Source organism: Crocuta crocuta, unplaced genomic scaffold (genome assembly GCF_008692635.1).
Source record: "Crocuta crocuta isolate KB4526 unplaced genomic scaffold, BGI_CrCroc_1.0 scaffold149, whole genome shotgun sequence".
Lineage (NCBI taxonomy): Eukaryota > Metazoa > Chordata > Mammalia > Carnivora > Hyaenidae > Crocuta > Crocuta crocuta.
In genome coordinates this window covers 2,702,987-2,716,922 of record NW_027551561.1, presented here as the reverse complement: position 1 = coordinate 2,716,922, position 13,936 = coordinate 2,702,987, and the positions used below count along the sequence as shown (strand labels likewise).

The 13,936-nt window shown below is 49.6% G+C and overlaps 2 protein-coding genes across 2 annotated transcripts in view; one reads left to right on the top strand and one right to left on the bottom strand.

The window, feature by feature from the left end:
* GEMIN4 (gem nuclear organelle associated protein 4) overlaps positions 1-6,104 on the top strand; it is a 6,539-nt gene extending 435 nt beyond the window's left edge. Inside the window, exon 2 of the mRNA XM_077749925.1 lies at positions 2,749-6,104. Within this exon, the coding sequence (XP_077606051.1) occupies positions 2,749-5,915 (3,167 nt within the window). The 3' untranslated portion in view covers positions 5,916-6,104. The remainder of the gene's footprint in view (positions 1-2,748) is intronic.
* Positions 6,105-7,153: 1,049 nt separating this feature from the next.
* The window catches only part of TLCD3A (TLC domain containing 3A), a 7,096-nt gene continuing 313 nt past the window's right edge, over positions 7,154-13,936 (bottom strand). Inside the window, exons 2-7 of the mRNA XM_077749926.1 lie at positions 13,639-13,724; positions 10,510-10,714; positions 9,785-9,796; position 9,715; positions 9,264-9,346; positions 7,154-8,826 (exon numbers count right to left, since the gene is read on the bottom strand). Of these exons, the coding sequence (XP_077606052.1) occupies positions 8,557-8,826; positions 9,264-9,346; position 9,715; positions 9,785-9,796; positions 10,510-10,714; positions 13,639-13,724 (657 nt within the window). The 3' untranslated portion in view covers positions 7,154-8,556. The remainder of the gene's footprint in view (positions 8,827-9,263; positions 9,347-9,714; positions 9,716-9,784; positions 9,797-10,509; positions 10,715-13,638; positions 13,725-13,936) is intronic.

Sequence of the window (13,936 nt, the reverse complement as noted above, 5' to 3'; positions counted from 1 at the left end):
GTGGGTCATGGAGGCCGGGGGTCGGGAGGCGGGGCTCTAACCCCAGCCCCGCAGCTCTTTGGCCGGCATCTTGCCCCCTCTGGACGCCTTTCCACGTGAAGGGCCAAGCGGATGTGAAGTTAGATTTTCCTGAAGGTGGACAAGGTTCGTGCACGTGCTTTGGAAAATGCCGGGCTCAGAAGACGCCCCGGGGAATCCCTGATACCCCGACGTGTCATTTATTCAACGGCTGCCGAGTTGTTGAGCAAGCGTCTTACGCTCTTGTGGTTCTCGTCGATAAAACGGGGACGATCATAATGTATCCACCACACAGTTTGGGGGCGTTTGGATTGAGAACACGTGTATACAGTGTCTGGTACGGTGCCTTGTGCACAGCTAACGTTCGTGCGACCAGGAGCTGTGAGGAGGGCCGCAGCAGCCGAGGTGGCACTTTTGAACTTCTGTGCACTTTGATTCCGAATCCTCACCCGCAGGGTCCGCGGGAAGGGAGCGGGGTGCTCATATAAATCGGTAGCTCCTTGTCCAGCCTCCTACCCTGCTGGACATGCGCTTAAGGAGGTAAGACCAGGAGGCTGTTCTGAGAGAGCTGGGGTGAGGCACCCCAAGATGTGCCGTAGAAACGTGGTCCTGTCCCCAGTTAGCTCTTCAGTGGTGGAACGGAGTTTGGAGCCCCGCAGCGCTGGTGATTTCTGTCCCAGCCCCATCACACAGTAGTTGGGACATCCTGAGCAAACTTTTTGAATCTGTGTTCCCATCTCCAAAGCAGGAATGGCCCGCAAAAGGTTGATTTGAAGATGCATAAAGATCTTGCACAGTCCCTGGCACGGAGTAAACACTTAACCATAAGCACCAGTTAACCAGGAGTGATAAAAATACTTAGGATTTGTCCAGCTGGTAACCAGTAGCCCCTGGGACTGACTCCTTCAGGCAGCACAGTGAACATACTTCCTATCTCTGGAAGGTGGGTTTTGGGGGCCAAACATTTCGGCTGAGCTGATTGTACAATCAAATCAAATTTACAGATTGAAAGGGGACATGTTTTGGAGTCCTAGGAGAGCAACCTGAGCCAAAAAGCAAAAAGCGGGAGGGCAAAATCTCCAGTGAGACCCCCTCAGGCAATCTAATCTTCCCTGGGTGTGTGCCTGGGCCACTGGGAGTCAAGGTGAATTGCTTTCACCAGTTGGTTGCGCACGGAGTACTGATGCTTTGCCTTTAGCTGCTCCCTTGAAGGGCAGGACGTTTTGTAATCTCCTGAATCAAGGTTCTCTCTTGCTGGCTCCTGGCCTGTGTAAATGGGAAAGACGGGTCCTTGGAGGCATGAGGGAATGAGGAAGGGGTGGCATCTCCATGCCCTGGGAAAGGGGAGAGAAGTCGGGAATAGTGAGTAGTGTTTGTACTCTGATTTTGTTTCTGGGCCAGAAGTAGCTAACTTGAGGAAGACCTATGTCCTTTCCTGTGCTTGAGCTGGGAAAGGCAAAGAATAGTGACAAGGTGATGGTCCTGCCAACAATGGAAAGATTTGTGGGAATCAACATTTAGTGAGCACTTATTTGGCACTCTTTGTAGCCAGATGCTTACTGTAGCTGTATCTTATTTAACAGTCAGCAGCTCTGGGAGATGGAATTGGGAGCTAACAGCAACTGACTCTGCCAAGGGCTTGACTGATGCTATCGCTTGATCCTCAGAGTCCTGATAGGAAGCCTCTATTTTCCCCCCACATATGCCGAAGGGAAGCTCAGAGAAGGAATCTAAGATATCACACTGCTTTTCAATGATTGAGCTAGGATTTAAAGCACTGTCTAATTAAACATCCCCAAATGCCTTCCTTGAGAAGTCTGTTGAATCATGGCTCACTGGAGGAAAGACTTCTTTCTTAATCTAGAATTTCTTTGTGTGTCTGCCTCTCGGTTTCTATCAGAGAACCAGAGCCTTCAGTTGCTTGTTCTGGTTTGACAGAAATAGCTATGGGGTAAACTGTTTCCTTGAATGGCAGAACATTTGAAATTTGTTTGCAAGCAGGCTGTAAGAGAATAGAGGGAAGGCAGGGCTCATCTGATTGCTTCTCTGCCCACAGCCCTGCCCTGTGCCCCTCTTAAGGTATATCATTACTTAGAGGCTTGATTGTCATGTTCCACAGTACTCATTTGATGGCCCCTGCAGTTTGGTACTGTTGTGCGCGCGTGCTCTCTCTCTCTCTCTCTCTCTCTCTCTCTGCCTTTCCTCTCTACACCCTCCGCCAGCCCTTCCTGTCCTGGAGGGCCTAGCCCTTCCCTTTTCACATGCAGGATCTCATTCACTTTGTTCATTCCATTGATCCCCTCTGGGCAGATACTTCCCTGAGCCGCTTTTCAGGATGGACTCTCCTCAGCGTCCACCCCACCTTCCTATTGCTGGAGGATGTATCTACCTTAATATTCTACCTCAAACTCCAAATAACCCAAACTGAACAGTGTTCCCCCCAAAGCTGTTCTGATTCTCCTGTGTTCCTCCTGTGATGCCCATTGTCTTCCCAATCCAGGCTGGAGAGCCTGGGAGTCCTTTTGTATTGCGCAGGCACGTCCTCGTGACCCCAGCTCTGCAGCAGCTCTTATAACCATCCCTTCTTCCCCGTCTCACTGAACCCTTCTCATGTCTAATCCTGATGATGACAGCCAGCCTATACTGTCTGATGTCTCTCTGCCTCTAACTTCTAATTATCTTAAATATGTTTTCACCACGCTCTGTCTTATTCGGCTTCTCTCGGTGCAGGACCCTTGAATATCTGCGAAGAAATGACTATTCTGCACGGAGGCTTCTTGCTCGCTGAGCAGCTGTTCCACCCCAAAGCGCTGGCAGAATTGACAAAGTCGGACTGGGAGCACGTTGGGCGGCCCATCGTGGAGGCCCTCAGGGAGATCTCCTCCACCGCAGCGTGCTCCCAGCCCTTTGCCTGGAAGAAGAAGGCTCTGATCATCATCTGGGCCAAGGTGCTTCAGCCCTACCCTGTCACCCCTTCCGACACTGACACTCGGTGGCAGGAAGATGTGTTCTTCTCGGTAGGCAACATGATCCCTACCATCAATCACACGGTGCTTTTTGAGCTGCTCAAATCTCTGGAAGCTTCTGGACTCTTTATCCAGCTCCTGATGGCCCTGCCCACCACTATCTGCCGTGCAGAACTAGAGCGCTTTTTGGAGCACATGTCTGTTGACACTTCTTCAAAGGATGTGGCCTTTTTCCTCAGTGTCTGGTGGGAAATGATAAAGCACAAAGGCAATCAGCAGGATCCCCTGCTCTCCCAGTTTAGAACGATGGCCCATAAGTACTTGTCCTCTTCAGATGAATTCTCCCATCCTCCAAAGAGGTTTAAGTCAGACCCAGAGGTGTGTCCTACTATGCCCCTGTTGGCCATGCTGCTCACCGGGCTGAAACAAATCCAGAATCGAATCCTGTGCCCCGGGATGAAGTGCTGCGCGCTGGCCAACTTGGCTGACATGCTGACGGTGTTTGCCCTGATGGAGGACGACCCCCAGGAAGTGTCTGCAGCTGTGTACCTGGACAAGCTGGCCACGGTGATCTCCGTGTGGAATTCCGACACGCAGAACCCATTTCACCAGCAGGCACTGGCAGAGAAGGTAAAGGAGGCAGAACGGGACATCAGCCTGAACTCCCTGGCCAAGCTCCCAAGCGAGACGATTTTCGTCGGGCTGGAGTTCATGTGTAGCCTGCTGCGGGAGTGGGGGGAGGAGCTGCAGACCGTGCTCAACAGCAGCCAGGGGATAAGTTATGACAGCTACCGGCTGTGTGACAGTCTGGCTTCCTTCAGCCAGAACTTGAAGCTCTACCTGGATTCCACCAGCTTGTCCAAGGAGGAGAGGCAGGTGATCTCCGAGCTGGCAGAGTGTGTCGGGGACTTCCTGAAGAAAACAAACAGGGTGCTGAAGAACAAGGGCTTCGAGAAGGACATCACTGCCTCAATTGCCATGGCCATTATCGAGCAAAAGATGGACCGGCACATGGAAATGTGCTACATTTTTGCCTCTGAGAAGAAGTGGGCCTTCTCAGACGAGTGGCTAGCCTGCCTGGTAAATAACCGGGCTCTCTTCCAAGAGCCAGACTTGGTGTTAAAGCTGCTGGAAACGGTGATGGAAGTCACCGTGTCCGACAGAGCCATCCCTGAGTCTCAGATCAAACAAGTGATCAGCTTGGTCCTGGAATGCTATGCAGACCTCTCACTGCCAGATAAAAATAAAGTCCTGTCGGGCACCCTGCTTTCCTGGGGGCGAAAGGGTCTGTCTGAGAAGTTGGCTTCCTTGGACGGGTTTCAGGAAGACCTCAATACAACTTTTAACCAGCTCGCACAGAGTGCCTCTGAACAGGGCTTAGCCAAAGCTGTAGCTTCTGTGGCCCGCCTGATAATTCTGCACCCAGAGATCACGGTGAAGAAGATGTGCAGCATGGCCGTGGTCAATCTGGGCACTCACAAGTTCCTGGCTCAGATTCTCACTGCCTTCCCTGCCCTTAAGTTCATGGAAGAGCAGGGTCCAGATCTCTCCACCAGTTTTGTGGTGTCGTGCCTCAAAGAAACCATCTGGGCAAAGTTCTCTACACCCAAGGAGGAAAAGCAGTTTTTGGAGCTCCTGGGCTGCCTGATGACCCCTGTGAAGCCCCAGGGTATCCCTGTTGCTGCTCTTCTTGAGCCAGAGGAAGTGCTAAAGGAGTTCGTCCTGCCTTTCTTGATGCTGGATGTCAAAGAGGTGGACCTGAGCTTGAAGATCTTCATCCAGACTCTCCAAGCAAATGCATCTCTAGAGGAATACTGGCTGCAGACCTGTTCTCCGTTCCCCCTCATCTGCAGCCTGTGCCAGCTCCTGGATTGCTTCGGCAGATACTGGCAGCTCCCCAAGGAGAAGCGGTGCCTGTCTCTGGACGGGAAGGATCTGGTGCTCCATATCCTGGAGATCCTCTGTGAGATCGTATTGGCCAATGCCGAGACCTTCTCCCCAGACACCTGGATCAAGTCCCTGTCTTGGCTCCACCGGAAGCTGGAACAGCTTGACTGGACAGTGCGCCTGAGAATGAAGAACCTCTTTGAGGGCCACTTCAAGTGTGAGGTGCCGGCCACACTCTTTGAGATCTGTAAGCTTTCTGAGGACGAGTGGACCTCCCAGGCCCACCCTGGCTACGGGCCAGGCACAGGGCTTCTTGCCTGGATGGAGTGTTGCTGCCTCTCGAGCAGGATCTCTGAGCAGATGCTGTCCCTCTTGGTGGTAGATGTGGGCAACCCCGAGGAGGTCAGGTTGTTCAGCAAGGGCTTTCTGGTGGCCCTGGTACAAGTCATGCCTTGGTGCAGCCCCCAGGAGTGGCAGTACCTTTACCAGTTGATCAGGAGACTATTGGAGAAACAGCTCCTACATGTCCCTTATAGCCTGGAATATATTCAGTTTGTTCCTCTGCTCAACCTGAAGCCCTTTGCCCAAGAGCTCCAACTGTCTGTGCTCTTCCTGAGAACTTTCCAGTTTCTTTGCAGCCAGAGTTGTCGTAATTGGCTTCCTATGGAAGGCTGGAGCCATGTAGTCAAGCTTCTCTGTAACAGTCTGACCAACCTACTGGATTCCGTTAGGTTGATACAGTCAGTTGGCCCTTGGGCTCAAGGGCAAGAACAGGACCTGACCCAGGAAACGCTGTTTTTTTATACCCAGGTATTCTGTCATGTTCTGCACATCATGGCCATGGTCCACCAAGAGGTGTGTGAACCACTCTACGTTTTGGCCTTGGAAATCCTCACCTGCTACGAAACCCTGAGCAAGGCCAACCCTTCTGTTAGTTCCTTGCTCCAGAAGGTAAATGAGCAGCGTTTCTTAAAGTCCATCGCGGAGAACATTAGCCCTGAGGAGCGGCGCCAAACGCTGCTGCAGAAGATCAGCAACTTCTGACCTTTGTAGATCAGAAAACAGCTGGGCCTCAACATGGGTGGGGTCTCTAGGGGCCGAGCTGAGAAACGCGGACTTTTCGGTAATAGGAAATTGTACACAAGCTAAGGAGGTATATGGCAATAACTGTAAAGAAAATAGTTTCGTAGGTGTTTATAACATACAAATTATAAAATTCTCTGCGGAGTTTCATCCTGTCTCGAGTCTTTCTCCTCAGTAGTCTAGGCTTAGAGGTGCTCTGACATTGGGCTCAGCTAGAGTCTTAAAGTTCAAGGCAAGCTGGGAGGAACATGTTCATAACTGGACCTATCCACCCTGGAATTTGAGTCCAAAGGTGAAATCACCCAAGTGGACAAATTACAAGGTATATGTTCTTTTGCACCGAAACCCTCTTCCAGAGTCATTTCATGCTATCTTGGAAAGGGCAACAAGGAGAAGCACTCTTCTCTGCCAGCAATTGGCCATGTGATTTGTGTGCCCCAACAGCCTGCACCACTGTGAAAGGAGAATGTTGGACCAAGAAAATGAAATGTCAGTGGGTAGACCACTAACCCTAAGAAAATGGGGGACTTCAGAATTGCCGTATAGTCTTAACTCCATTCAGTGGGTCCAAGAGGGACTGTGTAAAACTAGGTCTGGTAAACACAGCAAAGATGGGTTTAAAGGATGGGTGTAATTATCTTCTGCTGAGGGTAGGTTGTCATGGTTTTGGAGAGGGGGAGCAGGCAGTGGTGTGTGCAGAAGCATAAAAATGGGAATTGACGTGTCTGGGGCATTTCACACGCGTATGAGAACTGGTTGGTGAGGTGTTTAATTGGGGAGGTACGGAAGGGAGGTATTTGCTCCAATTGGGGCATTATTCTGGTTCTCCCCTCCGCCTCAAGTGTTTCAGCTTAGTGGCCTTCATTTGGTTTTCCACCCTCCCAATTCCTCTATTTGGGACTTAAGTAGGAAGGGAGAAAAGCACCAAAAGTTACCTGACCAATGGGCTTGAACTCTAGGACCCTACAGTGTATTCTTGGATCCCCCAGAAAGGTTAGAGTAAGGTATGAGCGAGGCCCTCCTAGACACTGACAGCATGACCACACCCCCAGCACCCCCACTTCTGCCAGTTGCATGGGTGGGAACACAGACCAGAAACAATAGCACATAGCAGTGAGTCCAGTCAGGTCACAGGATGGGTCTGGAAAGAAGTCCCTATTGATGTATTTCACAAATGAGAAGAAGCTGGGAAATATTAGTGCAATTTAATCACCGCAGGGGTGATTTATAAAGATACGCTGATAATAAAAAAATGGTAAAAAAAAAAATTACAGCATTTTAGGTTTTTTTAAAATGGCACCCATTAAAACACTGAAATAGTCAAAATTTGAGACACTGCTACATATTCAGTACTTTAAAAGTTCATGGACAACAGTTAATTAAAAGGCACTTTAAAACATCTAGATTTTTTACTACCACTTGACAAAACACTTCACGGTAGCAGTTTCTAAAAACCATCCTAGTGAATCAAGAATGATTAGTACTGGCACCAGAGGATCCTATCTGCAAATGGCAGGTGAAGGAGTCGGTCCACAGGATGTGTTTTGGCCAGGGCTGTCTTGCGCTCTTGCTCTCCAGTCCTCTGGCAAAGTGGCGGTACGCTTGTGTAAGATCAGGCTTTGGAACACAAGCTCTGGCTTATCAGGCAGCTTGGACAAGACATCGCGTGGTTTGGAATACAGAAGTCTGTTTCCATGTCATATGTAAGGGACAGTGTCAAAGAGCGGGGTTACCCAGTAAAGAGCTTGATAGGCACCATTTCTCTTTACCCTTATTGTTTTTAACAACGGCATCCTGTGCATGTGGATACGGGGAAAGCTGGGCTCGAGGCGATGCGCTAAAAAAGGAATCATATTTGTGACTTTACAACAGGCTCACATTTGACACTGGTCTTCCCGAGTCAGCCTACAAAGGCGCTGATCTATTGGCCTCGCTGCCTACTCAAGTGCCGTAGGTTCCCTTCCTTGCCACTTCCCCCACTGCCAGCGAGACTTACGAATGGAAGTCAGTGGACACAAGAATTCAGTGTTGGCACGTGGATGACAAGATGAGGCACGGGACCAATGGGTTATCTAGTAAATGATAAAAAACTACCTACACACAATGGTTTTCCCAGGCCAGCATCACAAGAACTTATGTCAAGAACCAAGTCATCCCTTGCTTCTGCTGGCCCAGGATGCGTGGATACTGCCCTGAGTGGTCGGAAAGGTGGGTAGCCACCAACGTTAGGGTTAGGCAGGTGCCCAAACACTTACCACCCCAGTCTACCTGTCTCCATACCCCATGCTTCTGCCTCCCAGAACCTTTGAGGTAAGACCCGAGGAAGGATCCTTGGGCTTGCATTAAAACCATCTTGCCAATGGGAATCTGACAGGAGCCAATAATTGTTACTAGGAAAAAAGTGCTTTTGCAAAAGGGGCAAGTTAGAAGAGGGAGGTAATATGAATATTCTTTAAAAAAAAAACAAACTCAAATTCCCCCCCCTGCTTATCAGTACCCAAAAGGCTGAGGCCACCTAGGGCACAATTTGGTCCATGGAATATTGAGTGGAGGAGGCAGCTAGTGTGAGGAGGCACCCTCACTGCCTGACTTCCAAGAACAGTTAGCGATCCTTTCGGGCTGGGGGAGCATCAAAGAGCCGCGCTGCCTTCTTGCACAGCAGAGAGAACCAGTAGATCTGGGGAGCGATGAGGAAGGCATTGGCCACATTGCAGTAGAAAGGGATATTGAATGGCACTTGGAGTAGGCGTAGTCCCTGCTGTTGGCCATATGACCAGTACATAAAGGGGAAAAGAAGGATCCGACAGCAGAGGAAGGTGGTCAGCGTGAGGATTCCGTTCACTTTGTACAGAAGGGTATGCTGCTGCTTTAGCTGCAAGAGAAGAGGGAAGGGGAATGCAGGGTCACCAAAAGGCTGCGCCTTCAGGGAACGACCAGCCCAAGTCCCACCGCGGTAAGGGCCAAACATCTAGTCTTCTGACACTCGTAGAAAAGGTGACTGAATGCGGCTGTATTTACATGTGCATATAGGCTCATGCTATTTCCAGCACCGATACTGAATTTCATAAACCGCTCAGCCGACAGGCATACAGCAACAGTGGATTTCAAAAAAATCAACCTGTATCACATTTAAATCAGAAGTAGTTTCAACCCCATCGGCTCAGAAAACCACCTAACCTTTAAGTCTGTTCAGTGGTGTGCAGTCCCGCTATTCTAGCGCGAAGGGATTGCTCCACCCCCCACCAACCTGCCCAGGAGGACCAGAGTCGGCCTCCTCTGCTCTGCTCCTCCTATTTCACTCATACGTGCCTGAATCAGAACTCTGCCCAGCGACACAAACGGAGTGCTCAGTTCTGCCGTGAAGATGCAGCCAACAAAGAAGTCCCCAAGGTCTCNGGGGGCGGGGAAGGGAGGGGGAAAAAAGGGAAAAAAGACATGGAGGTTAAGGAACCGCTGGAAGGAAAATTCTAACTAGGGCTATCGAAAAGGGTAAGCGCGAGAGACCACGAAGGGACAGGGAAATGCTAAATGAGCTGGTACAGGCCCAGTGAATGCGCTGCTGCTTCCAGAGCAGTGACACTTTGACGGGCAAATCCCTAGAATCTGGAGGCAACTTCAGATTGGCTGATTGCATCACACACCAAGCTTTTCCTGAATTTCAATGTCAGCCGGAAGGAGCCCTGTAGCCTACTTTTGGGTATCTAACTTAGTCATGCCCAGGGCACTTAGCCAGTTTAATTCGACAAAGTATGTGCCAGACCCTGTGCTGGATGTTAGGGCCCCAAAGCAATCAGGAGAAGCTTCTTGAAGAATGTAATGTACTCTGCCACTCCCTTTATCTTCTTGAGAAAACCAGGATAGCATAGAACAGCAGCTCTGTCACTTCGTACCACTGGGTACAATAGTGGAGCGCTAGTTTCTTTACCTATGGTACGGGGCCAATAATATCTACTTATTTTCTAGTAACTTCTAATCACGAGTAGAAAGCTACAAGCACCTGGCACCTGGGAGGCACTCAGGAATTACTAATTTCCTTCCAGCATTCCCATCCTCTTCCTTGTTGGGCGGGTTTTTGTGGGGAAATGGACCCGAGGAGAAATCAGCAGGCTCTCTGCTTTGAGAGTGTGCTTTCGTGATCTCAAAATAGTGCATACAGTACTCTCCGGCAGTGTTAGAGCAAATAACCAGTTGACTGAGCTACTCTAGCTTCTTTAAAACAATTTTATGCTGCCCTGCATTGTCTTTTATATTATTCTCATATTGTATAAACTAAAGACAGAACCTTTGACAGGGCCTGGGAGTCACAGAGGGCTGGGGGGTTGCATAAAGGGTAATATGGGTTAGGAGGATCACGGATATTTCAGGTTTTTTTGGTTTTTTTCCCCCTGTGGGGTCTGCCTGGGAGGTTTTACTGCTTTAGCAGCTGGCCCACGAGAGTGGGTGCAGCAGGAAAGGAAAAGGCAAGACATTAGTCAGAGGTAATAGTCAAGCTAGCCAGTGTGACAGGAGAAGACGAGCGAGCGCATCTGCTGGTGGCTGTTCTGGGAGGCCATACCTGTGCCACTGGCACAAGGACAAACAGAATGACCGCATGGTGCGTGATCATGAGGCGGTTTTTACTTAGGAAGCTCTGAAAAGTGGTGAGGGACTGTCTGCGGCTCTGGTCTCCGGTTCGATACCATTCACAGAGGTACATGGCGTAGGAGTCATAGATCATGTACGGAATCAAGAACCAGACATACTCCCGGGCAAGCCAGTGCCTAAAAGAAAGCATATGAATGGTCCATGAAATAATGATGGATCTCCATTATGAGAGCGCAAAGCCAACCTCTTCTCAAACACATCCCCTTCAGCTTTGTACCTAATCAGCTGTCTTCTACTCCAAATACTTTACAGTGGAGATGCTGATGGTGATAAGGTGAGTGAAAAATCTTCTCTGAGTTACAGGGCAAATTCGTAAGTGTCAGAGGCAGAAAACCTGGATCCACTGGGCACCACAGACCCAGCCGTCACTATGTCTCTGACTTAGCTCCTCATTTCTAATGGGCTTTCTGGCATTTTGTGATATAAGCTGACTTTGATACCGATAGCTCTCCAAATGACAGAACAGCCTCACCGAGAAACTGGTTTGAAGATAGGTGTCCCAAATGCCAAATCAAATATTTCCCGTTTGACTCCACTTAGTTGCTTAATAGCTGGGTGTTTCCTCTTGCATCTGCTTGCAACCCCACTTTAGGGAGTTTCTGGGAAGCTACCCTGGCCATTTTCTTTATAATTCTATGGCTAATCCCAATTGCACTCATTAAGAAAAATACATCTGAAAATGAACCCAGAGCCTAAGGACCACCTTACGGAGGTCAGATACCAGACGGGAAGCTGGGACAAAAGACAGTGTTCCCATTCGCTTGTCCAAAGGGGTTGAATCAACATTTGCAGAGTCTAAATGACTGTGTATCACTGTCCCAGAGCAGATCATAGGTCTCTAATTCCTACAATTTTGTTCCCAAATGATAAATATTTACAGGAAATGTGAAAAAAATCAACATAGAAACCATACGCTATGCTGAGAAGGAATAGCTTCACTCAGCAAATTTTTACTGAGCACCTGTGTGTCAGGTAGAAGAAACAATTTCGTTTTCTGGTTCTCAAACTACCCGAATTCAGCATCACCTGCAGTGCTTGCCGAGGACTCTGTTTTTAAGAAGATCTAAGTGCCTTTAGAACATCCTTAGGTAAAGGTTCTTGACTGGCTCGGTTGGTTAAGCATCTGACACTTGATTTTAGCTCAGGTCGCCATCTCACAGTTCATGAGATAGAGCCCCACCTCGGGCTCTGCTGATGGTGGAGGGCCTGCCTGGGATTCTCTCTCTCCCTCTCTGCCCCTACACCAACCACTTGCATGCTTGCTCGCTCTCTCTCTCTCTCTCTCTCCCTCAAAAAAATAAATAGTAATACTTTAAAAAATCCATATGCATACATGTAAAGCTGGAGGGCACAGAAATGTGTCTATCTCCACTGTGTGATCAAAGAATCTAAGGCATAAAGATACACAAAAGGAGGAAACTGAAAACCAAACCCAGGTGTGCTTCCACTGAACACCTGGGGCTTCTGACGGGGGGGGNACACCACCTTGGGGCTACCGAACGGACGATTAATGGTGTGCAAGCATCTTCTGAAATGTTTAGTGGTTGCTTGCTGCTTGCTGTCCTGTCAGCTCAGGACAATGCTGCAGAGTCACATCTGTCAGTTTAATCTTTGCAAAGGAGGCTGGTTTCAAGTTGGATGTGACAAACGGGGGGCAGTGAGGGAACTCGTTGCACCATCAGAAAATGGCCAAAGAGTTGATCTGGCTAACGTGCTGTGGTCAGTTGAAAGTTCTGGTAACGGAGATACAGATTGGATGAGTTTCACCTTCTATCTATCTATTGTTTGCTCTTAACTCTTTCCTCTTCCTCCAACTCAGTAAGAAACTACTTCGCCCATTGAACTACAAGACAGGCCAGGGCATCAAGGCCCAAAGCGGGAAAGAGGCAACTTGGGTCCAGATTCCTTTGTGTCCCCACATTCCGGGGTGGTTCAGCTTCCACTGCAGGAACCCACATCCTCAGGTTAGCCCCTGACACCTCGAAAATGGCCAAAGAGAATAAAAACGGAACCCAGCCAAGCTAATGCTGTTAGCCTGAGGGATACGCAGTCAAAGCCACTTGACCTATCTTCTGTCCGCACAGTCCATAATTCCTTGCAGATAGCTGGGTTTGTCCGAAAAGAGGCATAGGAAGAAAAGCACAAAAGCCACAGGGCAGCACTAATCCCAAGTAAGACCAGACGCGAAGTTTGCAGGTCACAGTGAGGTGGCCGCCCCGCTCTCGCTCCATCACATTCAGTCTCAGCAGATGAAAAGCAGGGGTCTCAGAAGGTTCAGCGTGAGAAAGGGGCTAGAAGAGGCTCTGAGACTCTCCCTGAATGTTTGATTATCACTCTTCAGGAAAAAAGGAAGAGTGATTTTGGGAAGGCAGGTGGGGAAAAAAAAGTTTTTTTTTAGAAAAACGGGGGAGGGAGGCACAATCGCTACGATCTAAACACTGTACAAAGTAAACCACACTGGTCTTTATGATTGTTTTCACTAGATGCACCTTTCCTGACCTGCCTCTGGACTGAGCTGTGATTGGCGTACAGGTCAGTTTTCTGAAACACTAGAAATCTCTTCATTGCCTTTAGTAAATCCAGAGGAACGACAGGAGCCAAACCGTACGAGAGGGTTGGCAGATTCGCTCCTTTCCACGTAAGGGATCTCTGCTACCCACACTGGACATACGTTGGCCAATGAATGCTCCAGAACAGGACCCCAGTGAAATCATTGAAAATAACCAAAAGCCAGACTTCCACTTCCGAGTCATTCACACACTTAACACCTCTCACAAAGAACTGGGTCAATGGCCACCTTCAGTCCTAGACCCTGTCATTGACTGGCGTGTCTTCGGTTTACTTTCTCCTAAGTGGGCAAGGCTGAAAGAGGGATGGAGAGGAGGGGGAACTAATTATGGTGCCCAAGCTTTTCCCATCAATCAGCTCCCTTAAGCGTGTGCTGATAAAGAACTAGCGCCTGAGATCCACTCGAATAAGGAAACTTCGAAAACTTTCGGCGAAGTCTTTGGGGCTGCTTTCACCTGGCATTGGGCGTTACCTGTCCGTGATCACGTCTTTACAGGAGCGGATGATGACAATTCCCGACCCGGTGGCCAACACAGCCTGCACTGAAGAAACCAGCCTAACGTGCGGCAGAGAAGAAAAACAAACAAACAAAATCCAGTCCGGGGGGTTGCACAAAGCCCACGCCTTCAACCTGCCTCCCCCCGCAGGCGGCCGGGGCGCTGACCGAGGGAGGGAGAGGGTACCGCGGCCGCCGCGCTCCGACCCCGGGGCCGCAGCTTCCCGCCCGGTCCTGCCCCGCGTGGGCGCCCTCCAGCCGGCTCCCTCTCGCT